Source organism: Aspergillus undulatus, assembly GCF_047715775.1.
Source record: "Aspergillus undulatus strain CBS 261.88 unplaced genomic scaffold BDV17scaffold_32, whole genome shotgun sequence".
Lineage (NCBI taxonomy): Eukaryota > Fungi > Ascomycota > Eurotiomycetes > Eurotiales > Aspergillaceae > Aspergillus > Aspergillus undulatus.
The window spans coordinates 100,323-123,673 of record NW_027396636.1 but is presented as its reverse complement, the minus strand read 5'-3'; the positions used below and the strand labels follow the sequence as shown (position 1 = coordinate 123,673).

General features: G+C 52.7%; 6 protein-coding genes across 6 annotated transcripts; 1 reads left to right on the top strand and 5 right to left on the bottom strand.

Annotated features, from left to right (window-relative positions):
- Window positions 1-29: 29 nt before the first annotated feature.
- tor (putative TOR pathway phosphatidylinositol 3-kinase TorA) lies at window positions 30-7,872 on the bottom strand. Its single transcript, XM_073754010.1, has 4 exons — window positions 7,627-7,872; window positions 6,608-7,559; window positions 870-6,558; window positions 30-821 (listed from the first exon to the last, which is right to left on the bottom strand). Exons 1-4 carry the CDS (start codon window positions 7,751-7,753, stop codon window positions 432-434), a joined length of 7,158 nt encoding a protein of 2,385 aa, XP_073614457.1. The 5' UTR covers window positions 7,754-7,872; the 3' UTR covers window positions 30-431.
- Window positions 7,873-10,228: 2,356 nt separating this feature from the next.
- Window positions 10,229-13,955, bottom strand: BDV17DRAFT_292361 (SH3 domain protein; the record flags this gene model as incomplete). Its single annotated transcript, XM_073762347.1, has 3 exons — window positions 10,229-11,985; window positions 12,039-12,137; window positions 12,197-13,955. 3 exons carry the CDS (start codon window positions 13,953-13,955, stop codon window positions 10,229-10,231), a joined length of 3,615 nt encoding a protein of 1,204 aa, XP_073614456.1.
- A 411-nt stretch (window positions 13,956-14,366) lies between these two features.
- Window positions 14,367-16,042, top strand: BDV17DRAFT_120770 (Rtr1/RPAP2 family protein phosphatase). Its single transcript, XM_073754009.1, has one exon. The coding sequence runs from the start codon at window positions 14,778-14,780 to the stop codon at window positions 15,753-15,755; it is 978 nt and encodes a 325-aa protein (XP_073614455.1). The 5' UTR covers window positions 14,367-14,777; the 3' UTR covers window positions 15,756-16,042.
- On the bottom strand, window positions 15,932-16,524 carry BDV17DRAFT_120758 (uncharacterized protein). The gene is made up of 2 exons (XM_073754008.1): window positions 16,369-16,524; window positions 15,932-16,306 (listed from the first exon to the last, which is right to left on the bottom strand). The coding sequence occupies exons 1-2, from the start codon at window positions 16,437-16,439 to the stop codon at window positions 16,108-16,110; spliced, it is 270 nt and encodes an 89-aa protein (XP_073614454.1). The 5' UTR covers window positions 16,440-16,524; the 3' UTR covers window positions 15,932-16,107.
- Window positions 16,525-16,609: 85 nt separating this feature from the next.
- On the bottom strand, window positions 16,610-20,219 carry BDV17DRAFT_282494 (mitochondrial 37S ribosomal protein bS1m; the record flags this gene model as incomplete). Its single annotated transcript, XM_073760212.1, has 6 exons — window positions 16,610-16,765; window positions 17,378-18,692; window positions 18,975-19,462; window positions 19,528-19,818; window positions 19,897-20,029; window positions 20,146-20,219. The coding sequence occupies 6 exons, from the start codon at window positions 20,217-20,219 to the stop codon at window positions 16,610-16,612; spliced, it is 2,457 nt and encodes an 818-aa protein (XP_073614453.1).
- A 506-nt stretch (window positions 20,220-20,725) lies between these two features.
- Window positions 20,726-23,240, bottom strand: BDV17DRAFT_292356 (beta-glucosidase; the record flags this gene model as incomplete). Its single annotated transcript, XM_073762346.1, has 2 exons — window positions 20,726-23,019; window positions 23,072-23,240. The coding sequence occupies 2 exons, from the start codon at window positions 23,238-23,240 to the stop codon at window positions 20,726-20,728; spliced, it is 2,463 nt and encodes an 820-aa protein (XP_073614452.1).
- Window positions 23,241-23,351: the final 111 nt, after the last annotated feature.

Genomic DNA, 23,351 nt, shown 5'->3' with positions numbered 1-23,351 from the left:
ATGAAAGGACAAGGTGCCGATGAGGAATTGGTGAATCCAGCCCGTGACCTCGGCTCAATTGACAGCAAATCTTGTGACGTAGCAAACGACAAAGGGTGAACCCACGATCGATCAGATTGCGGGGTTTAGCTTGATTTTCTTTCAATGTTGAAACTTAATGGTTTATATATGTTGCAGATTCCTATACAATGGGTTGACAAGGTCAAAGAAATGCTATTATATACTTCGTAGAGCTGAATGTCATGTCTAGAGCAGATAAACAGTCATAACCACCCGGTCCTCCTAGAAGCAGAGAGAAGCAGAAGCAGGAGGCATAGGAAAAGAACATTATGCTACAGCTGAATTCATAAAACTCATCCCATGCAAAACCATCATCGCCATCAAGATGTGAAAAGACCTGAATACAAAATATCCACAAGGGAACAAAACAATCACCAGAAACTACACCATCCAATCCAGTGTTGACAAATGTTCTCGACACTGGTTGCCTGCGCAAGGAGCTTGTCCACCTGGTCGCTGATGTTGAGCTCGTCGGTCGGCTTGAAGTCCCGGCCGGTCAGCTTCTCCCGCACTCGGGCAAGCACTTGCAGGGCCCTCGCGTTCTGTGCCTCGCGTGCCTCGTTCGGAATGCCTTCTTGAGCATCGAGAATGCCACCTTCGAGAATTGAAGGCCGGCGGTGCCGAGAGAAGGCACTTGGTTGTACACCATGTTCAAGGTTGCTGTTCGAAACTATCGATTGACGTCGCTCCCCGTTGAATGGCATTCGGTCGGGGGATTCGCGGATTCCAAGACGCCAGTTAATGAGAGGATCGTGAATGAACTAGAACTATTAGCTTTGTAGTAAAATGCGTCGATAGAAGTGACTTACAGCCTCAAGGACGGCCATCAGTGAGTCCTTGTTCTCGCGGATCACTCGCATCACGGCCTCACAAGTGATTCGGTAGCTTCCTTCAATATTGCTGACTTCCATCGCAAACGTCAACATACGGGTGAGACGGAAGGGCACGCGCTCAGGATACTTCTCCCGATGCATCGCAACCTCGAAGCAGTCGCCGAAGTCGATATGAACAACCTTTCCGGTGACCCGATCTAGAAGAAGGTTCGACGGATGACGGTCACCAAGACCGAGAATGTAGCCGACCATCGACATGACACCAAGAGACCGAGTGTAGTTGGTTCGTCGCTCGAGCCATGCCTCAGAGCTCTTACTCTTCAACCACAAAACACGATAGAGATCCTTTCCAGTTGTATTGTCCATAGCGTAACCGAAAACTTCAACCTTTTGCATGAGCGTAAGGTTGTCGTAATCTGGTGCCATTTGCAGCATGATCCTGTGCTCGATGTTGAGGAGGATGCGGCGGGTTTCTCGGTACTCCTTGATCAAAGCGTGCAGTGTGTCGCTGTTGGTGACCCATCCGATGATACCGGAGTTCTGAGACAGTGGAATGGCTGGGAAGCGCTGGACCGTCAAATGTCGCTTGAAGCTTTCACTGTCGTTGTCAAGAAGAGTATTGACCAAGCCAAACAATTGCATGACTCGCTCGTCTTGTCTGATATCTTCGTGGCCCTTCAATGCGTACATGTAGGAGCTTCCGTCACTGCCCTTCAGTGTCATCCTTCGCGGTCTCTTCTTAGTCTGGAGAACATGGAGGATAGGATCGAAACTGATGATGCGAATAACAGGCCTGCCACTCTGGTAGGTACCAGGAACAGCCAGGTCAAGGTCCGTGCAATCCTTCAGCTTCGGCGAGACATATTTCAAATCCAGGGTCGACAACTGCGGTAGCTGTCGGCTGATCTTGCGGAAGACATTGTAGTACAGATCCCACGCCTGGTTTAGGTCGCCGATTTCTTCGGTCTCTCGAAAGAGCATGCAGAAATGCTTCGCCTCCGCCAGATCGCGTCCAAATGCCTGGGCAAAAGATACCTCACGTAGCGTCTCGGCACCCTTATCAAGCATTTCATGAAGCGGTGCAAGTGTCGAGAACATTCCATCCACGTTGTGGTCGCCAAAGTACAGTCGTGAGGCTTCTTCTAGTCCCTCGTGCCAGAGCTCGTGCCACAAAACAGCAACTCTGATCAGTTCGTGACTGACAAGGTCGGCTTGCTCGACAAGGTTGGCACTGTGTGTTCGCATGTTTTCCATGATGTTGCTCGCAGACTGTGACCGTCGAGCAACGTTGGACTTCATTGCTACCGTCAGCGGATACACGAGGGCTTGAGGATGCGCCTTGCCAACTTCGGCCAGCAGACGATGGACGGCGCTGCGAACCCTGAAGTTGGGTTGGTTGATACGAGCGATAAGTTGAGGTGTAACGGCAAGCCATGTGTCGATATTTACAGCGGTAAAGCCCTCTGTAACAACCGAATTGACTTCCTGATCGCCACCGTGATTAAACCACAAGGTCAGTAGCCGCAAGGTGTCTTGCAAAGAGGACGTCGATGACAGAGCAATGGATCTCAGGAAGCCACGAAGTGCGGGAATAACATGCTCTGTTACAATGTGCCCTGGAACCAATGCCAAATTTCCACCGTCCTTGCTTGCCTGGCTAGCGATTGTTGTGACCACCTCAAAGTTCGCCAAGGCCCAAGAGTGCCAGGCTTTGTAGGAATCGCGGTTGTATCTAGTAGCCGCTGAGTATGCGTTGAGGACTTCACGAACATGCTCTGGCCGCCAATCCCCTCGTTGCAACGCTGTTTGCCACTCCCCGAGTCTGAGGTAACTCTTGGCGAGGAGCTTTCGGAACTTGTTCACGTCACCAACGCGCTCCCTCAGACCCATGATATCGGTATGGTTTCCTTCGGCGATGCCATTGACACCGTTCATGCCGTTATGGTCTGCCTGAGAAGCCACAAGTGCATTAAAGCGTGTAAAGTCTTCGGTAAGATTCCCGGTGAATTCTCTAAGCATCTGGAGGGCCTCACGTGTACGGCCAGTCGCCCAGCTGAATTTCAAGCGAGCATATGTGACCTCGGGAGGAGATATCGTTCGCGTGCCACCATTGCCATCAGAAAGAACGGTCTCCAACGATGAAAGTGACCGTTCGGCCAGACCCATCCGGTTCGACTTGCGGCAGAGGTTGGCAAACTTGATCCACATGTCCAGGTTCTCTCGCGGCTTGGTGACCAGTGCCCTGACCTTGAGATTTCGTTGCCACACCTCGACATTTTGTTGGCAGCCGAGAAGTCGCCTGTTCCAGGTCTGACGCATGGCTTCTTGCCTCTCTGGATCGCCCACATTCTGCTTGTATGTGATAATCTCCTCGAGTTCAGCAAGCATCTGCACGCGGACAATCACGTTGTATGCACGGTTATATGATTCTCCCAGAAGTGCCGAAAGTTCTGTGTCAAGGCCATTGCGCGCCTTTTCAATATACATCACCGCTTCATCAAACTGATTACGGTGAATTGCCAGAATAGCACCGAAGAACGAGCGGTCCGGAGATTGTTCCTTCATGACTCCCAGGTACGAATCCATCAGCTCCCACTGGCCCCGGCCCCATGCAGCCGCTGCAGCTAGCGGAGCAATAGATTTTCGATGCTCCAGAGAAGCCTGGTTCCATTTCTCCTGCGCCAGATCTGAAAGCACTTTCCACTCTCCAAGAGCGTGCAGACAACGCATTTTGCCCATTGTAATGCCGAAAGAGTCGGGGTCAATCTTTTCGCGACGTTTATAAGCTGCAAGAGCTTCCTCCCAGCGCTGAAGCTTCTCGAACCAAGTTTCTTTAAGTTCAACATCCCGATACGCCTGAGCCTTTCGGAGAATACCAATAGCGGCATCAGATTGTTGAAGCTGGTTGTTGATAGTAATCAAAGCTTCTACAGCTCCCGAATTCTGGTCTTGTTCAAATTCCAACTCTTTGTAGTGGAGAGCCTTGGCAAAGGCGTGGCATTTCGCGGCATACTTGCCAAGGGTACGGATGTCAATCGGCAATGCCTTATCATCGTGTTCCATGAACTCGGCAAGGTTGAGAAGGATCTGGAGAATCTCCGGTGGTATATTCGGCGATGTAAGAGCCTTCTCGATTGACCGCACCAGCTCTTCCTGATACTGATCATACAATTCAGTCCAGCAAGAGACAAACGCTGCGTTGAATAGGTCTCTTGCAAGAGGCTGATATATACCTGCCAGGCTGGCGCACGCACGCAAGGCCGGCGAGGGTGACTCCTTCAGAAGCTCCACGCTGAAACGACGTATCCATTCCTGCCAATCCTCCCGCGTTGACTTTTGTGATGCATCCCAGGCATTCTTTAAATGTTGCTGATTGACTACCATCTTCTTCTGGCCGATCTCAGCATAGTTAGCATCGTCGGCCAAGGGTGCATAGCTCTCATCAGGGTTGAGATCCTGGGGAAGTGGATCTCCTTTCTGGAGCTTGGTCACAAGGATCTGGTAATTGACATGGTTGACCTGATGATGTTTCAGGACCTTATTGAGCAGGTTGATGTAATGATTGAAGTCTTGGCCAAGTTGGAAGATCAGAGAGCAGATACAATCCATTGCAGCTTGTCTCAACAAGCGGTCGTTGCCGGCAACGACACGAGACAGCGAGTGGACGATCAAAGATGCAAAGTCGGAAACATTGACTTGTCGAGAGAGCTTGGTCAAGCTGTCAATTGCCGACTTTCTGATACTTGGTGGGTTCTGTGCTCTGTCGAACAGGCGCACAATAGACGGGACGATCAGATGCATGTATTCTTCCCCGCTGGGTCCGAATATCAAAAAGCTGTGCAAAATTCTTTCTGAGGGTTGTCGGCGTGGGGTAGTGTCATTCTCAAGGGTATCCAGCATTGGGGGAATAAGACTGGCGAGGTACTTCTTGAATTCGCCTTCCAGAGACTTGGCTACTGCCTCTACAAGTGACAGTATTGTCGCCTGGACTTGGTATGAGGCATCCCAGAACTCGCGAATGACTTCGATTATCTCTGGTAGGAAGGCCCTAATGTGCTGCCTCACGATATTGACAAGAATCGCCATTTGGTTGAAGTATGACTCGAGCCGGCTTGAAGGCGAATTTCGGATGACAGAAATAAAGCCAGGAATAATCTGGCCAAGGAATGGGACACACTTCAGGCCGAGGGTCTTGAAAATAGTCACGATCGCATCGATGACGGCGGAATGGTATTGTGCAAGGGAGTTCTCTCGGAGTATGTTTTGCAGAAGAGTGTGGATGACAACAGTCGGGTAATACTCTTCGTTGGACGGCGCAAGGCCTTGCATGATGAGACTGACGTCCGACACTGTCTGAACCTCGTTGATATGGTGAACATCCGGCGCAGTCTCGCTTATCTGCTGGTACTTGTAGGGGTCCAATGCACCAAGAATACCCAGAACCTTAATCGTCTCCTTACGGAGTGATCCTGTTTGCTCCGTCTTAATGATCCCTATGAGTACGGCCAGAAGATGGGGATGCTCCATGTAAGGGTCAATAACGTAGCCGGAGTTGCTGGCTATCTGACCCAATGTTCGTAGGGCTGCTTCTCTCTTGGCATGTGATGAAAGGTCCTGCAACGCGTCTAGGATAATGGGCATGAGCTTGGGTAGGTACGCCTTCATATCACTTCCTCCAACACTTGCAAGCTCTCCAACTGCTTTCAGCGTAGTGGAAGCGACACCATGATTAGCATCAGTAGCCTTCGGCAGCAAAGTAGTGACCATAGGATCGACGTATGACCGTATGAGTTTCGTCGCATTTGAAACAAAAAGGCTGATAAGCTGCGCACTTTCTTCCTTTTGGCGAGCGGTAGTCGCGAACCCAAGCCCGGTGAGCAGATTCACCAGCAGCTTTCGCAGAGGTGGAAATACGTAGGCAGGGTTGACACTGGAGACACGTCCGATGATACAAATGGCTGCCTCCCGGACAGAGAACACCTCGTCATTCACGGCCAAGAACAGACATCGAATGTTTTCTGGCCGCGCAAGGTGCCGGTCGAACTTGCGGTCGAGAGACCACAAAACGGTACGTCGAATGTCCGGGTCTGGATCGCCAACGCCGACAGTCAAAAGCTTGTCGATGACTTCGCTCACAACCTGTATCGAGTGGCTACTGGTTTGGTTGATGATGGGATCATGCACGAATAGCTGACAGCAAGTAAGGGCGGCGGCCTTCCGAATCTCGGGGTTGTCATTCTCGACGTAGTGGATAGCGACATCACGGACAAACTCATTCAGAATATGACCGGAGAAGTCGAAGCTACCCAATGTATGTAGCGCTAATGCGATCTCAGTATCATTATGTAGCTCCTGCGGGGTAAAATCTTTGGCGAAAGATGGTAAAGGTGGCAGCCGGCTTTCGGGGCAACCCAGAGGCCGAAAGGGTGTCCCGTCCAGGATCAGGCTGAGCATGTCCAGCAACTTGCTTTGTATTGTGGGCTTGATTGGCGGTATGTAATGAGCCATGTCAACAAGAGCTTGGGTCAAAGACTCGCTCAATCCACAAGCAAAAATGGAGTCGAAGAGTGGTTCTATGTGTTTGCTGAGTGCTTGTCCCACGGCTAATGATAGCATACTGATACATTCGAACATAGGTGCTTCATTGACACCAGCTCGATTCCGCCTTCTAATAGTTAGCTTGTGCACTTGTGCCTCCAGGAAGCTATACTTACGCTTTCACTGCAAGGCTTTCACGAATATGAACAACGATACCATCAAGATATTGTGCGATTGCGACGCCGACAGCATTTGCGATCTTCCCGACAGCAATGAAAGCAGCGTTCCGCTCCTTGTCTCGCTTGAGCTGGGCTTGAAGGTATACCATGAATCTGTGAAGATATGTTTCGGTGAAGTCAACGGGGGCATAGGAGGCGAGAATGGGAATCGTGAGAACGACTTGCGTCCTAATCTTGAAGTCTCGGTGGTCCTTGAGACGAAGGACGATTTCGCAGGCGTTGCGGTAGTGCTCGTTCATGAACATGGCACCCTTCAGAAGTAGTTCTTTTAGAACCAAGAGTGACCCATGTATCCAGTCCACATTATTCGACTTCAAACCTGAGAGCGCTTCCTCGTAGATTCTTGCAAACCACAGCTGCCGAACCTGTATATCTCTCGCGGCGATGATTTCGAAGCATTCGCTAACCGCTTCGGAAGCACACTCCCGAATAAGAACCTTGGGGTCTCTGAGGGCAACCCAGATGAGTTCGAAAATTTGAGGCACGAACCCATAAAGTAGCGTAGGGGACCCTTTGGCGAGCTCTCGGATGACCAGGACGGCAGCGAAGCGCCGGGGTTCTTGTCGTTCGGATTGAAGCCATTCCAGCGCCGACTGTATTTCACTTTCGACCAGCTCCGCAGTCAGAGCACCGCCGGGCTTCGCAAGCCGACCAAGTGCTCGCGCAGCGTAGATGAGGACTGTTGTATCGCTGCTGCGAAGTGCGCTTCGCAAATAGCTGGCGAATCTGGTTGTTTTTTGAGCATTATCCACACCCTCAAAATCGATGAGTCGGTCGAGGGCTAGGAGACCGCCGATCCTCTCGTTAGCATCGCTGCCGGTGACGACAAGTTGGGCGATGCGTTGACTGACGGCATTATAGAATTCGATGAATCGCTCCGGCGACCAGTCTAAGATCGAGCGGAAGTCAGCTCTCGGTCATGGTTATCGGTAAAAGCTCCGCGGAGTCCGTATTACCTCTTGAGATGGCAAGGACATTGTCATATAGCTCGTAAGCAGCTCGGGCCCGTGTGTCCTCGTTCTTAGACTTCAGCTCGACGAAGAGCCTCTGGGTGACGTCCGTGATCGGACCCGCTTGCGCCATTGTTGATACCGCACCCTAGAGGGAACAGACATTTGACAGCAGCCTCGGGGGCATTCAAGAAGACAACGGGAGCATGAGCGGAGAGGGTCGGGGGTTGATGAGTCTGACGGAGGGAAAGGAGCGGCGGTTTGGGTGTCAGAAGGTCACCTGGGAGGTCTGGAGTTGAGGTCCGCTCGTGGTGTGCACGGGCCAACTAACGATGCCTGAGTGCCTTACCAGCATAAGTATACGGTTCTTTCCTCCCAGCCCAATCCATGTGTTACAGCACCACCTCTTCCTCTTCTGTTTTTCTCCTCTCTACTATAATCAACACCACCCCGCCCCTCCGACAGATTATTTCGACGGCCAATATGATCTCTCCAGTCAGCCCGCCATCATACAGGGCATGAAGAATCTACCACTGCATCCACTCCTTGGGCAACGCCGCCCCTCGGTGAGAATAGCAAGATCCGATTCTACCGAGACATTGCTAATAAGCCGACGATAGATAGAGGTCAGCGGACCCCGAATAGCGGAGGTTCATTGCTGCCCAGCGTGAGTCAGACTCCTCCTATGTTGCCTGTCCGCCAGCGCAATCCGCCATCCCAACTAAACACACTATTTCAGAATGGCACTGTCCTTCTCTGCAGGGGGCTGCAAGGTCGCGCTTTGCCATGATAACTGGTGGGTTTATCCTGCTACGGTAACGTTGGAGTCGCTAACAATCATGCCTTCCTGGCATTGTGCACTGGGCAAGCCCCAGAGAATGTATTTCTCGGGCTGTTTCAAGGTCCAACATTAGGGCCTCGGCCACTGCAATGATTTTTTCTTATATCGAAAAGAAGAAAATCCATTTTTTGGGCATACCGCTGCCGGTACTCTGACAGCCACAGATTCCTGCAATGATTTCTTCTTTCATCGAAAAGCAGAATAGTAGGGTCTGCTGGATACACTTTATGTCCTGTTTGGTATGGCAACTAAAGCCAACACGAATACTCTTTGGAGCAAACTACAACGATCCTCCGACTGTTCCCCGTCACTGCCTGAGCACCCACAGGCCTTTGGAATGATTTCTCTTTTCATCGAAAAGCAGAAGAGTGGGGGGCCTGCTGGATGTACTGCCGGAATACGGAACTTTGGCAAACTGTGCTATATATCCTCATACATCCATTTGACATCTCCATCTCGGTTTCCATCACCAATCCCGTACTTGCTTTAGAGCTGACCCCTGCTTATCCAAGATTGCCGGGATCCACTTGACTTCGGCCTCAAGTTCTCGCACCTATTGCCATTATATATATACAGACATATATATACCTAGTGTTATTCCCACCAACCACAAGCAAAACCACAAGACTCACGCCGACAACCGATGTCATGACGAATATGGAAGACACTCGTACTTCCGCACCTCACAGCCTCTTTTCCAATTGTTCTGGGCACCAGGCATTTCGAATTCTCCCCCTGGATTCGCCACACATTGACTGGCTGAGTATAGTCATATCAACTTCACGGTTTCTAGTCGACTTTATCCAACGTTCGAGCTTCTTTTTGAACCTTTCAATTAGCAAAGATTTCATGTGTTCTGGTATTGTGGAGTCGGCTCATGTACAGTTAGTGCCTGGATCAGGACTATATATTCAAATGTTACCGTGGAGAATCCACATCCAGGTGCCGGAATATTAACCGGCTTCCCTTTCGGCACACGGCGCACGAGGGCGCCTTTCAAACGGAGCTTCCCTATGACTTAGGGTCGACTCACCCATGCCCAACCGCTGTTCAAATAAAACCTTCTCCCACTTCAGTCCTCAAAGTTCTCTTGAGTATTTGCTACTACCACCAAGATCTGCACTAGGGGCCGTTCGACCCGTTCGAGTGTGAGGGTCCGATTATACCCAAAAAAAGTCAATACCATATACCGCTAACGGTAGCAATGTATCCCATGGAAATAAGTGTTAAGGTCTTATCCGCTTGAAAGCAAGTATATATTGTCCTACCCCACGAAGCGCAACGCTCCAAACCGCGACGGGAAAAGCCATAACACAGCATTAATAACTCAAGCCTCGAGATATCAACGAACGAAAAATATATTACTGAGCAAGGCTACATGGTAAGTACTAGTAGGAATAACGACACGGGTCAATAGGTACATGGAACAAATGCTATATTCGAGAACATGATCGAAGCGGACGTTGAAACAACAGGATAACAAGGGGACTTGAACAGAACCTGCACCTAGGTAAGGCGCGAGCAAGTCATACAGTATTAGTCCATGTACCATGTGCATGCGGCAATAAGATGTACCAGAAACGAATCATCTATCCTTCGGCCGGGGAGTGCTCGGGTCGGGATGGGTCGGGTCGTATCGTAGCAAGGATTGGGGTTGGGGAGAGGTAAGAAATTAAGAAACAAGAGCTCGTTGTGGGTTCAATAAAGAGAGGGCTCATCATCCTACGTCAAGATCATCAAGCATTATTAGGTGTTCAGTTCATCTCCTTAGTTGTCCCATCCGACCCAGCTGCGGGGCATCACTCTCCAGACCTTGCACTCGCCGCTGCGGAGGTCATTGAGCTTGAAGCTTTCCATCTTGACTTTCCTGCTCTCGCGACCCTGCTCCCAGGCACGAATCTTCTTCTTGGTTCCGTCCCAGTCAACGACAATGCCAACGTGGTCGGGTTTGCCAACCTCGGCGCTGTACTTCTGGTGCATTGTTCCGCGGTGGCCCTGGAAGCGGGCATTGCGGAAGCTCACAATATCACCAGCGCGAATCTCGTCGTTCTGCTGCACGGAGGCGTTGGCCATGTTGGAGTAGACCAAGGCACCGTATGCACGGTTGCCGACAGGGCGAAGGGCATCCGACAAGGGGTCCAGTATATGTTTGACAAGTCCGAACGGAGTACCATCGGCCACTATTGTGTTTTGAATAGCATTGACACCCTCTGTGATGCGCGTGCCCACTTGGACATGTGCATTCTCCAGTTGATCCTGACGCGGTGGTAGAGGCGGCTGCTCATGGCGTTGCTCCAACACCGCATCGGCAGGATTGCGAGCGTCGAAGTTCACAGTTATCACGGTCTGAGAGTAGTCGCGGAACAAAGCGTACACGTCCTTGGTCACCGTAGTCTTACCGCCTCGTTTTGAGGAACTGGACTCTTCAAACTCAAGAAGAATGTCCGGGCGGTTTTGAAGAGCAGGAGGTGGCGTGTTGGGCTGAGCCCACCATAAAGTACCCTCGGCCAGGTCAAGCTCCATGGCGATAAAGCCTTGGTCGATAGACGGGCGGCTTACATCCATAGACCGTCGTACAGAAGGCTGCGCTCTGGGGATGTCCAGAGACGCACGGTTACTCCTGGGTGTTGGGGGTGGAATTGCTGCTGGAGGTTGGCTAGGAGGAGGTGGAGGTGCCGAAACTTCTGGAGCTGCCTGTACAGGAGATGCCTCGTACAAGTCGTCCGACTCATCTTGTTCAACAGGTGGTGGAGGGGGAGGAGGTATATCTGGCCGTCCCGTTGGCACGGAAGTCGCCTTTGGAACAGGCAATCCATGTTGTGGCGCGGTGTAACGGTAGGGATCATATTCATCATCAGCACCGTAGGATGGTTCGCTCTGAGGTGGGGGTGGAGGGGGAGCCCTGGGAGCATCTATGGAAGCTCTGCCACTACCAGCGCTCTTTGGTGGTTGAGAGGGTGGAGGTGGCGGAGCTCCTCTGGGAAGAGTAGGAGGTAACGGTGGAGGACGAGTCTCGCGAGGAGATTGAAGGGATTGGTCATCGGTTGCAGTGCCTTCGTCGACACTGGAGTCCCGTCCATGTGCTTTCAAGGCGTCCTTGTGTTTGACACCAGACGCAATGTCGGTGTCATAGTCACCATCATACTCTGTTACCTCACCTTCGACATCCTCCCCGGCCTGCCGAGGCTGTGAAATACTGTTCCGACTGTCGGCGGTAGACCTACGTCGAATAGCCTCAGGAGGTGGCGGCGGAGGAGGTCGAGACTGGGCCGGAACTGGAGGATTCGTTGGCACGGGAGGAGGTCGACTGGATCTCTTCTCTGAAGGGAGGGTTGGTGATTTGGGGGAAGCGACCTCGTAGGTTGACGAGCGACGAGAGTCAAGATGATCCGGCAGTGGAGGTGCTGGCTCCGAGGGCTGGCTTGTGGCCGCAGCGAGCTTGGCGTGCACGGAAAGCTCATCATCGGAGTCTTCCCCGCCGGATGTAGGGCTTCTCACTGGGGGAGGAGGGGGAACAGGACGACCTGGTCGTACTCTTAGTGACGAAAACTGAGAAGAGCAGGCCTAGGATACTCACCACCTGGCACTGGAGGAGGAGACTGTGGTAGGTCTTGTGTACTAGAAGATGTGAGAGGGCGCGTGTCCATCGGTGGTAGTGGAGGAGGCACAGGGCGCTCTGCGAAGCAAAATGGTTAGCCAGACTCGGCCGAAGGGGATAATGAAAGAAAAGCATACCGTGGGGAGAGGCAAACGGCTTATCAACAGAACGACGAGGTAGGTCCTCCTCGGATTCGTCTCCAGGGGCAGCTCCAGCCGGGGCATGGTGTTCAGCAGAAACAATAGATCGAGGCTCCTCTTCTTTTTCAGTGGTTGGAGAAGCCAGCGGCGACCGTACAGCATTGATACCGGGAAGAGCCATAACAGGAACCGGGGGTGCACTGGGAGCTGCGGCGGGTTCCGATTCACCGGTCTCGCCTACAGGCTCAGCCGGGGGTTTAGGCTTTCGGGAGGCACCTCCAGGGTGAGCCATTCCGCCAGGAGGACCAAAGAAGCCCATCATGCCCATTCCACCACTCATCTTGGCCATTCTTTCTCGTAGTTCCATCTTACGTTTCACCTCCGGGTCGATGTCTTCTTCTCCTTCTTCCTCCCCTTCTTCCTCCGAGGCAAACTTGTCATCCTCTTTTGAGACCTCCTTGCCCTCGTGCTCCTCTGCTGGCTTTTGAAATGGAGGTTCACGTCGAGCTGGGGGGCGGGAACGATCCTCTAAGTCTTCCCTTCCGGTAGAGGTCTCATCGGCATCTTCGGTATCTGCGGCAGCCGAATCATCTGCATCGTTCGTATCGCTCGTCAGGTCTTGCATGGTTGGATGTTGCACCGGAGATTGCACGGTAGGAGCGCCTGTACCCTTCAATGTTTCGACACTGTGATCCCGGCCAGAATCTGGAGACTCGACATCTTCGGATGCCTGCTCCGCTGTTAGAGTACCCTCTTCCTGTGTTTCTGAGTGCTTCTTCGCAGGGCGCTTAGGCTTCTCCTTCTTTTGTGCAGCTTCAGCATGACGAGCAGCTTGCTCCATCTGCTGCTTCTGTAGAAGTGCGATACGTTCCTTCAGACTTGTCGGCTTGGGCTGATCTTCAGCGCCTTCCTCGCTACCTTCAGTCGGCGCGGGTCGACTCTCGGAAACAGGAGGTTCAGGTGCCGGTCGATCTCTGATCTCGGGGTCCTCTTCCCGTCTGTAAGCAACTGGGGGCGCTTCCCGGGGTGGCGGAACATAGGCGTTTTTGCTAGGGGGCGGCGCAACGAATGGTTTCTTGATGAAGGACTGGGAGGAGTAGCCACTCGGCTTGAATGGCGCAATTGGCGGTGCGGCAGGTTTATTGAAAGCGGCAATGCGATCTCTGAATGAGGAACCAGTCGGCTTCTCTGCCACAGCACGAGGCGGTGGCTTCGATGCAATCTTTGGTGCAGGAGGCTCGCTGGGCTCTTCCGAAGGACTCTGGACTGCAGGAGCAGGGGCAGCAACGACCGCGGGCGCGGGCGCGGGTGCAGCAGCTGGTTTAGGGGGTGCAGATTCAAGAATCGGCAACTGTTGGGCAGCAGCAGAAGGCGACTGAGGAGGCGGGGGCACAACCCTCGTCTCTGGTGCAGGAGGAGCTGGCTCCTCTTCCTCGGGCTCAGGCGCGCGAGTGTCTGCAGGCGACTCAATCGTAGCAGGTTCGGGCGGCGGCGGTGCAGGAGCTTCCGGCTCTTTCTTTGGCTTGCTTGGACGCGTCGGCCGCGGGGGAGCAGGGGGCTCATATTTCTCCACGAAGTTCTTCGGGAAAATACCCTCTACCTTGCTCCCCGACTCGTCGGAGTACTCGCCAAAGTACCATTCATCGTCCTCCACAGCAGTCACTGTTATGATCTGGCCGATGGCGAAATTAAGATCGTCTTCGTGGTCAGACGCATACTCGAAAAGCGCCTTGACCGTGAACGGCGGGCTAGACATTGGGGAAGCCGGCCCTCACACCGAGGAAGTTGGTACAGGGGAGGTGCGGACCGCGATGGAGCTAAAGTGGAGGGTGGCTTAAACAACGTAACTTGAAAACAAAAGCAGCGTGAGCTTTAGCCGGTTGGAGATTGCATGGCAGATTGAATGAAAGGAGGCATATGCAAGAGAGGAGGTTCGTGGACGATCAAAGAGATAAGAGGAATAGTATGTCAGACGGGGGTTGACGTATGTCGGGTAGGTATGGCTGCGTCGTGGGGTTGGTGTGCGGATGTGAGAGGTGGGAATGTGATAGGGAGAGCACCACCGACAAAAGAAAGGCATGGCTTTACTTACAGAAATCCCAGGGTGAGTAGCTGGTGCCACACGATCGGGTTCAGGGCAGACGCCAAGGGAGGGTAGTAGAAACAGCGACGATAATTAACGATGGGACAAGGAGTGGCAGGAGGGTTGGAGTGAGTGAGCGAGAGGCAGAGGGAAAGAGTACCGCCTGTTCTGCTCCACCAACGGCACGATCGGCGGCTAATAATGACGGAGTGAGAGCAGGCAGAAATGAGGAGACAAGCACACTGCCACGATTGTCCGAGAGGGAGGACGTGGTGTAACACGCTGGTTGCAAATAATCGAGTGTCGGAGAGTCGGGGTGTTTGTTTCATAGCGTGCCTCGTCGTCATGGAGTAGATACATAGTGAGCTTCCAGCAGCTTGAATCTGGGGTTTCGCCTACCGACCCGATCATTCTTTCTTCGTGCCCTGTCCCAACCTCCACCCAAATTTAATTCAACCCCGTCGTGAAACAACACTGTTCACAACAAACTCAAACATGTCTTCAAATAATCCTACATTGAGGACGTCCCTCCCGTCGATCCACGCTGCGTCTGCCCGGCAATCAAATAACACCAGCCCGCCCAAATCAAGACCCAGCAGCGCCCGTCGCTCGCCACTAAAACCCAAGCAGAAGCCATCCAAGCCAGAGACAGATCCTCGTCATCTCGCGATAGCCCTACACCATGCTCATCGCATCCAAGCACAAAAAGACGCTCAAGACCTGATACTCGATCGCATCCTCGAACTCCTCACCATCCCGTCCTCACCGTCCGCCGATCCAGCCGCGCCATCCGCCGAAGACGCACATAAATTCAAATCTTCTCTACTTCCGTTCCAGCCAAGCGACTACGATAATCTCATCCAAGAAAGGAATATCGAGGGGCTATGTGGTTATGGCCTTTGTCCCCGCGAGCACCGCAAGGAAAACGCGAGGGGTACGTTTCGGATAACATGGGGCGCTAAAGGAAGCGGACCTGGAGGCCGTGGACGAGACATGAACATTGTCCCGCGAGAGAAATACGAGATGTGGTGCTCGGACGAGTGCGCCGAGAGAGCGATGTACATTCGAGTTCAACTAGCGGCCGAACCTGTGTGGGAAAGACGCGGAGACGACCTGCGAGGGAAGCAGCTGGAACTATTGGAAGAGGCCCGGACGGCGAAGGGAAAGAGCACAATAAGAAATCCGGCATCCGTCAAGGAAGTCCTTGGCCAGTTGGACAATTTGCATATGGACACTACGCCTGAACCGAGTGCAATTGCGGATGATATCTCCAAGTTGTCGGTCAGCGACAATGATCGAGCGAGAGAACTCGCTATGGAGCGTGGCGACCAGAACCCGGCTCTTCAGAGTGGGAGGGTCGATGTGCAGATCAAGGAGAACCTGGCCTTTGGCAGTCGAATCACTTCGCCAGAAATGCGACCCGGCGACGAAAAGGGCGGCTCTATCGAAGGATATATGCCGCATGAGTCGTGATGATACTACTCTAGACTAGGTTTTGACCTCCTTGTTCTACTTCATGAGGCGTTCTACAGGCGGATACCCAAATATTATTCAGACACAGCATACATACCTCCTCAATGATCTTTGGGTCTCAAAAGACATAATCTTTCTCTAGTCCAATACTCCGTAGGACCGGTAGCAAAGCCCGCCCAGTTCTCGAGACCCAGGCATGCCAGCCAAAAAGCCCAAAGGTAGCACTACGCATCTTCCGCTTCCGCAGAAGACCTCAAAGAGAGGGAGAAATCTTGGCAATCAAGCGTCATCCTTTCGGAATCAGCGACACCTTTCTCAGCAGCAACCATGTTTCATTTCTCATATGCTGTTCCTAAAACAGTGACCGAACATGCACGCCAGCCAGGGGATATAATGGATAATAAAAACACGGTCGGACAGACCAGATCAGCCGCACAAGATCATTATTAATTTTTTTCGTCGTCGTCGATCGTCCTCTAAGCGCGGAAGCGGCGAGGGCGCTCGGGCTGCTGCTGCTGGACAGCAACGACGTTGACCTTGAGGTTGTCGAACTATACCGGCATAATTAGCAACGATGTGGCTTGATCTGAGGGTTTCATGGGGTGTGACTTACGCCGAGGCTCTTGAGGAGATCCTTGGTGTCGGTGTCGACGTCGAGCTGGCCGGTCTCGGACTGGGAGACATCGAGAGCGGAGACCTCAGGGACGTACTGATCCTTGCGCTCACGCTCCTCCTCCTGGAGCTTGAAGGAGATACCGCGGACAGGGCCACGCTGGATACGCTTCATGAGGTGGGTGGTGTAACCAGCGATCTAAAACCCAAATTAGCCCTTATTCCATATTTCCTACCACACTTCAAATCGAATCCAGCTGCACTAAACTAACCTTGTTGCGAAGACGCTTGGAGGGGATGATAGCGATCTCATCGCAGACACGCTTGTTGGTCTCGAAGTCGAGAGTGAGCTTGGGGTAGTAACGCTCAATGACGACCTTTGCGGAGCGCTTGACGGTCTAAATTGACGCAGAAAAAACAGCCGGTTAGAATTCTGAATCGCAAATATCATTCTGTTGGCTTAGTTTCGTTCAGTAACTCACCTTAGTCCTGACGCGACCCATTTTGGCGGTTGTTGGCTGGCTGGTTGATTGACGGTTTGCGAGCTGGAATTTGAAATTGTGTCGGCTTGTCGGGTATGGGTTGGTGGTGATTGATGCCCTTGCCCTAAGTTACCGCCCACGTGATTCTATCCTGCGATTGCTGAGTCAAGACACTTTACCTTTCTGGGACTAGGATATTCCCGCTTCGCGTTGGAAGGATGAGGCCGATAATTGATTCAAAGGCTGATTGATGATAAATTGGACAGAGAATAACGTTAATTATCATTTGACGTAAGCCACAATATGTACTTCGTACGAGGGTCTAATATTCATCGCAAACGTCTAGAATAACAAAATGTTTCGGCTTTAATTGAAACCCTCAAGCTAATCGTACAGAATCAAGAGACTGGAACAAAATCCTCGCACTAAAATACAAAACATCTGATGGCGAGCCGCTTATCGAGAAGATCTGAAAGAGTTCATAAGACTCCGAGCAACTTGCTCTCGGCTCTCCCTCGGCTGCCCCACGTCACCAGCTGGCGGCGGGAATGGGCGAGCTCTGTCTAGTCGAGGGACCGATCGTTGGCTACTGCGCATCACGTCATAACTAAGTTTTCTGAAAGTAGTGGGTTCCTTCTCTTGAATACCAAATGCCGCTTTGGAGGCGTCGCTGGCACGGTAAGATGAGAGACTAATTCGTCCGGTCGTGTTGATGGAGGCTCGGACAGGCGAGACATGGTACTTGGCACCGCCAGTAATGCTTCCGTCGAATTGGTTCATGCCCGCGGGCGCTCTTGGGTCGGCAAAGCTCATCGCGTGTACATCCTCAATTGCAATACCGCCGACGCCGGCAATGGCCTTGCCTACCTTGCCGTTGAATCTGCCCCTAGGGCGGAGAATGCGCGCCTCGACAGGGCGCCGGTGGGTTAAGGGGCCGAACTTCGGGTGGTTGTAGAGGGCAGTATGCGTGCGCGTGTAGGAAAGACCAGCTGAAGGATGCGTCGTAGGGGGTCCAAGGGCCGCATATTCAATAGCAGGCATCTTAGTAGGTGGTGATTGGTAGTAACTCTTGCTGATCCGGTCGTTCGGCACCATTGGTGCAGAGGGAAGATCCAACAGCTCAAACACCACGGGTCCAAGTGAGAATGGGTCGGCGCGTAATGCCTTCAGGTAGGTCTGAAATTCCTGCTCCGTGACAGAAGGCAGGTTGTCCAGATCCTCACCATTGTCCTGGGCCTGCTTCCTCTTCTCGGCAGCCCGTTTCTCAAAGAAGCGCCCTCGGAGTTTTTGCATGAGTTCCGGCTTATCCTTTTGCACTTTCTTCAGGTAAGACACAAACTCCGCCTCCGTGAGACCACCAAGCCAGGGTCCGGTGTGTCTGAATTGCTTCGCATCAGGGTCGTTGCCAGTGTGGCCGAGGGCGATGTTGTCGAAATTCTTCTCGAAAGGACTCTGGTGTGGCGGAATTATGCTCGAAGAATAATTGACCTTCGCAGGAAGCGAAATTGGCATATGCAGTTCCTGGAATTTCTCAAGGGTCACCGTGTGGTCCGCCGCCGAATCGAAATCGGTGACATGCTCAAAGGTGTCTAGCTCATTGATTCGCACAACAGGCCTGGATGACTTGAGCGAAGTTGATTTGGCAGGAAGCGGTCTCTTCAGACCCCAATCCCCCCTTGATAATGACGAAGCCGGTGTGACGACGGACGCTCGGATGGGATGAGGGAGGGTTGCGCTATCGGAATCGGCGTGCATTCGAGTAGTGGGATTTTCGAAGGGATCAAGAGCCTGCGGAAGTGCAAATAGGCGAGACTTCCGCAGCAGATTTGCTGTTGGTGATAATCTGGCTGCGGCCATGTTGCCCGAGGTCTGTCGCTCCGATCTCTTGCTCGACACGCGGAAGAAAAGTTGGTTTCGGAGTTGCGATGGAAATCTACGGCTGACTAGTCAGACAACCAGCGCAGTTCTACCCGGCCCCGATACTACTGAAGGCCACAACTGCACTAGAGTCCTCTTGGAAAACTAGAAAAATGCCAAATACTTCCAAACGATCTGTTGTCTAATTTATTTTCTGGTTTAATATCTATTGTCCGACCATGACCCCCCCTAAGCCCCATTCTCCAACAGCGTCTTAACCGTGTCAACAACCGACTCCTTCATCGACCGATACTTAATTCCCAAAAGCTGAACCGATCGCGAGTTATCAAACCCATAAACATCCTTAGGCAAATCACTCGGCGAATCCTTCGGCGGCAGTCTGTCGCCCAGCTCAGGGTACGCATCACGAATGATGTCAAGAATATCCTTGTTTGTGTAGTAGCCCGCAGTGACAAAGTACCGCTTCGCACCGGCGTCAGGAACCTCAATGGCGCGAATATGAGCCAGCGCTACATCGCGGACATCCACCCACAGGAACACGCCTGTCGGCGGGAGACTCTCCTTGTTTTGGCCTCGCACGAGGTTGCTGATTCGTGCGTTGGAGGTGTTGATTGCGTCGAGGGAGGTGAGGTAGTGCACGACGGGGCCGAGGACGAGTGGTGGGTTGATTGTTGCGATGTCGAAGTTGGGGTTTTCGTTCTCGATGAAGTCCCAGGCTGCTTTTTCGGCGAAGGTCTGGCAATTACGCTGTTAGTCTCGGCTTATACCAAAGGGATGTGGTGCTTCGCTTCGTCACTCACTTTGCTCGCTCGGTAGGTATTAGCAGAGTTCAAACCCTCCGCCCAAGTCACAGGGTTCCAGTTCTCCTCGCTGTAGACCTTCGCATGCTTCTTCCCGTTCACGATTGCCGCGAAGGACGAGGTAATCACCACCCTCTTGACATTGGGCGCATTAGCCTTGATGGCTTTCAAGATCCCCGTTGTTCCCTTGATGGCCGGATCCAAGAAGTCCTTCACGGGATCTTGAACATTGAAGTGGAATGGCGACGCCGTGTGGAGGACATAGTCGAATGGAGGGTTCGATTTGACGGCCTAGAATGTAGTTAGCACACTACATACGGACCTGATCGGACGAGCGCAGTGGCAGTGGGAGGGGAAAGATCAACTAACCTCATCAAAAGCACCATCCTGCGCAATATCCTTGACGATCACATATGAGAGCTTCTCCTTTGGCGTGTTGGGGTGCGCAGCTAGGATCTTGTCTCCCTTCTCTTCTGATCGAACCGTCGTGACGACGTCGAATCTGCACAGTAGTGAAGCCAGTCAGCATCATGGAACTAATAACGAACGACCTTCGCATCGCGCCAGATCAAATAAAACTTAGGGATATAATTAGAATTGTGGTAATAAGGTGCTCACCCGCGCTCCAACAGCTGGTCAAGCGTATGGGCGGCAATAAAGCCACTACCTCCAGTCAAAAGTACCCTGGGCATGATGAATATTTTCAATTATACGAGGTAGTTCAGATGTTCTTGGCATAGTGTTCGTATAATAGAGAAGTCGAGGCGGGGTATCTCATTTATACTGATTAGTCTACGATGCATCATCCACCCCTCCGCGGCATCTATCGACGGGTACATAACCGAGGACCCCTCACGCATCAATCACTCATCAGCAAGCACAAAGGTACCGATTCCCCCACCCTGATCCACTATTGCGAGTGTCGGTTCGATGTGATAGGATATCCATATTGTAACATAAGCGATGCGCAGATGAAGGCTAAGCTTCCAAGGTGGTTTGCGTCACTGTCAGCCAGGCTTATCTGCCTCGGGCTAGCGGATTTAAGACTAGTAGCTTACTTAAGATATCTCCGGCGAAACAAAAGAAAAAAAAAGTTCAGGGATAATAATAGAGATATTATTATTCATGCAACTGATACTAACAATGAAATTGACATATCTTCATCAATCATTTATTTACATGGCTTGGGAGTCGAAGTCTATTGGCTTTCCACAGGAGTGATCCTGGTCGTCTCCTTGAGGTCCCTGCTGCTCCAGCCGACGCGGATAACGAACTCGCCCTCAGGAATGAGCCACTGCTGCGACACAATGTCCCAGTAGCTCAGGTCACGTCGCATCAGCTCGAAGGTGACCTTCTTGGACTCGCCAGGCGCCAGAGGAACCTTGTCGAAGCCACGGAGCTGCTTGGGTGGGGTTCCGGCGGGCGTGCTCTCAGGGAACGTGACATAGAGCTGAGGAACGGCAGAGCCCTCGACATCGCCAGTGTTGGCGACCGAGACGGTGACGTTGTAGAGGGTTTCCCAAAGGGCAGGGTTACCGCCTGGCTGGATGGGCGAGTCGGTGCTGGGCTCGGAGGTGATTTCGTCGACGACGGGGTTGGCAGAGATGCCAGAGAGGTTGAAGGTGGTGTATGAGAGACCGAAGCCGAACTCGTACTGGACGGGGATGTTGTGGGCGTCGAAGTAGCGGTAGTCGATCTCGAGCTTCTCGTCAAACCACGACTGCCAGTCGTCGATGCCGTCAGTGGTGATGTCGGTGGTGGGAGGCGCGTTGTAGTCGCTGCCGTTGCGGGCGATGGTGTAGGGAAGGTGGCCGGAGGGGTTGACGTCGCCGTATAGGACGTCGACAATAGAGTTACCGGATTCCTGGCCGGGGAAGTGGGCGGCGAGGATGGCAGTGACGTTGGGGTGATTGGCGAAGGGAAGTTCGTTGATGCCGGAGGAGTGGGTGACGACAATGGTATTGTTGCAGAAGGCTGCAACAGACTCAACGACTTCAGTGCCGTTGTAGTCTAGGCTCAGGTGCTCGCGGTCAGCGCCCTCCTTGGCCCAGGTCTTGACGAAAACAAGACAGGCGGCCGGAGGAGTGGGGACCCAAAGGAGGTCGGCCTGAACGTTGGAAGTCGCAATTTGGGTGTTGTTTAGCCAGTACTGGACGAGCTTGGTCTTGTCCTTCTCGGCACGGCTCTGAATGGCGGACAGAGGAGAGACAAGGTATGTGAAGCGACCGGTTCCCGAACCGCCACCGGCAGCAAGAGTTCCATACTCGAAAGTTGCATCATTGACAGGGCCGTTAGTCTGCTCACCCGCATCGTTACCGAACACGGCGATGGTCTTGGGTGCCTTCAAGGGGAGGGCATGGTTCTTGTTCTTGAGCAGAATGGTCGATTCGGCCGCCTGTCGGCGGATGAGCTGGGCGTGGTCGCCACGAACGTCACGATCGCGCTCACCAGTGAGGTTGTACACGCGAGACCAGGTTTCCCGGGGAGAGAAGGTGTTGAAGTCGGCAGAAGATGGGTCAACGGTGGGGAAGTCCTGGTCCTGCTTGAGCCAGAAGTAGGGGGTCATGATACGAACAATCATGTCATCGACGCGAGTCACATCGAGGGTGCCGTTGTTCACCGCGCGAGTCACGTTGCCACCAAAGAAAGAGCCGGTGTTGAAGGTCTGTCCGTATGAACCGAGACCACCGGGCATATCCATGTCTTGACCGGCCTCAATACCAGCAACACCACTGTGAGTGGCACCCCAGTCGGACATGACATAACCCTGGAAGCCGAGCTCCTCCTTCAGCAGTCCGTTGAGGGTCTTGGAGTTGGCACATCCATAGGAACCGTTGATACGCTGGTACGAGCACATGAAGCTGGCCGCCTTGGCGCGGACTGCGTTGGCAAAGGGCCACAGGTAGAGCTCGTGCATGGTTCGGTCATCAAGGTTGGAAGAGAGAGCTTCCTGATCAACCTCACCAAGGTACCCGTCTGACAGGAAGGTGGGGTTGCGCTGAGTCTCCTGCTCGTTGGCGATATAGTGCTTTGCGCAAGCCTGAACACCGGCATCCTGGTGACCTTGAATGGTCTCCTCCATCGCGACACCAGTGAGGTAGGGGTCTGCAGCGAAACCTTCCCAGTTTCGGCCCGAGTAGGCGGAACGTCCCAAAGGACCAGCAACGGGGGAAAGGGCAACGTGAGCACCCTTGGCCTTGAACTCCTCACCCATGGCATAACCGCGAGCGTACAAAATCTCCCTATCCCAGGAAGAAGCCGCGGTGACACCCGCAGCGAAGACGCTTGCATAGTTTGTTACGCGAATCGCCAGCGGACCGTCCTGCAAACAGAGACCGCTGAAGTTGAGACGGGGGATGGCCACGATGTTACCCACACAAGGACCAGCTTGTCCTGTTACCATGTCGGCCTTCTCTTCGAGTGTCAACTCAGCGACGAAGTCTTTGGCAAGCTCGAGAGCTTCCTCCCAGCCACCTGAACCAGTTGCATTGGCTGTCAAACATGTTAGTTCTGAGACAAGTCAGACATTGGCAAAGGAACTTACGTGAGGGATAGACAGCGGGAGAGTGTCCATATTGTCCGAGAATGGTTGTGTTCTTAGGCTGGACCCAGCTGAAGGCATCTTCGTCTCGTGCACCTCCGCCAAAGTTCTGACCGTTGGCACCAGTGGCAGCCAACAGGCCCCAAAGGAGAAGTTGAGATGTGCTAGCCATTATTGTCATATTCCCAGCTGCACTGTTGTCGAAGCCTGGAGGCTGTTGAGAAAAAGCAATCCTTTTGACAGTGATCGGTCAGGTATTTATAGTTTATTTCGGCAGCTAGAA

Coding starts and splice junctions, on each gene's coding strand:
- tor (XM_073754010.1), bottom strand. CDS start 7,753: ATGGCGCAAGCGGGTCCGATCACGGACGTCACCCAGAGGCTCTTCGTC. Junction 7,560..7,626: donor TGTCCTTGCCATCTCAAGAG/GTAATACGGACT, acceptor GCTCGATCTTAG/ACTGGTCGCCGGAGCGATTC. Junction 822..869: donor TGATGGCCGTCCTTGAGGCT/GTAAGTCACTTC, acceptor TAATAGTTCTAG/TTCATTCACGATCCTCTCAT.
- BDV17DRAFT_120770 (XM_073754009.1), top strand. CDS start 14,778: ATGTCTTCAAATAATCCTACATTGAGGACGTCCCTCCCGTCGATCCAC.
- BDV17DRAFT_120758 (XM_073754008.1), bottom strand. CDS start 16,439: ATGTCTCCCAGTCCGAGACCGGCCAGCTCGACGTCGACACCGACACCA. Junction 16,307..16,368: donor ATCTCCTCAAGAGCCTCGGC/GTAAGTCACACC, acceptor ATGCCGGTATAG/TTCGACAACCTCAAGGTCAA.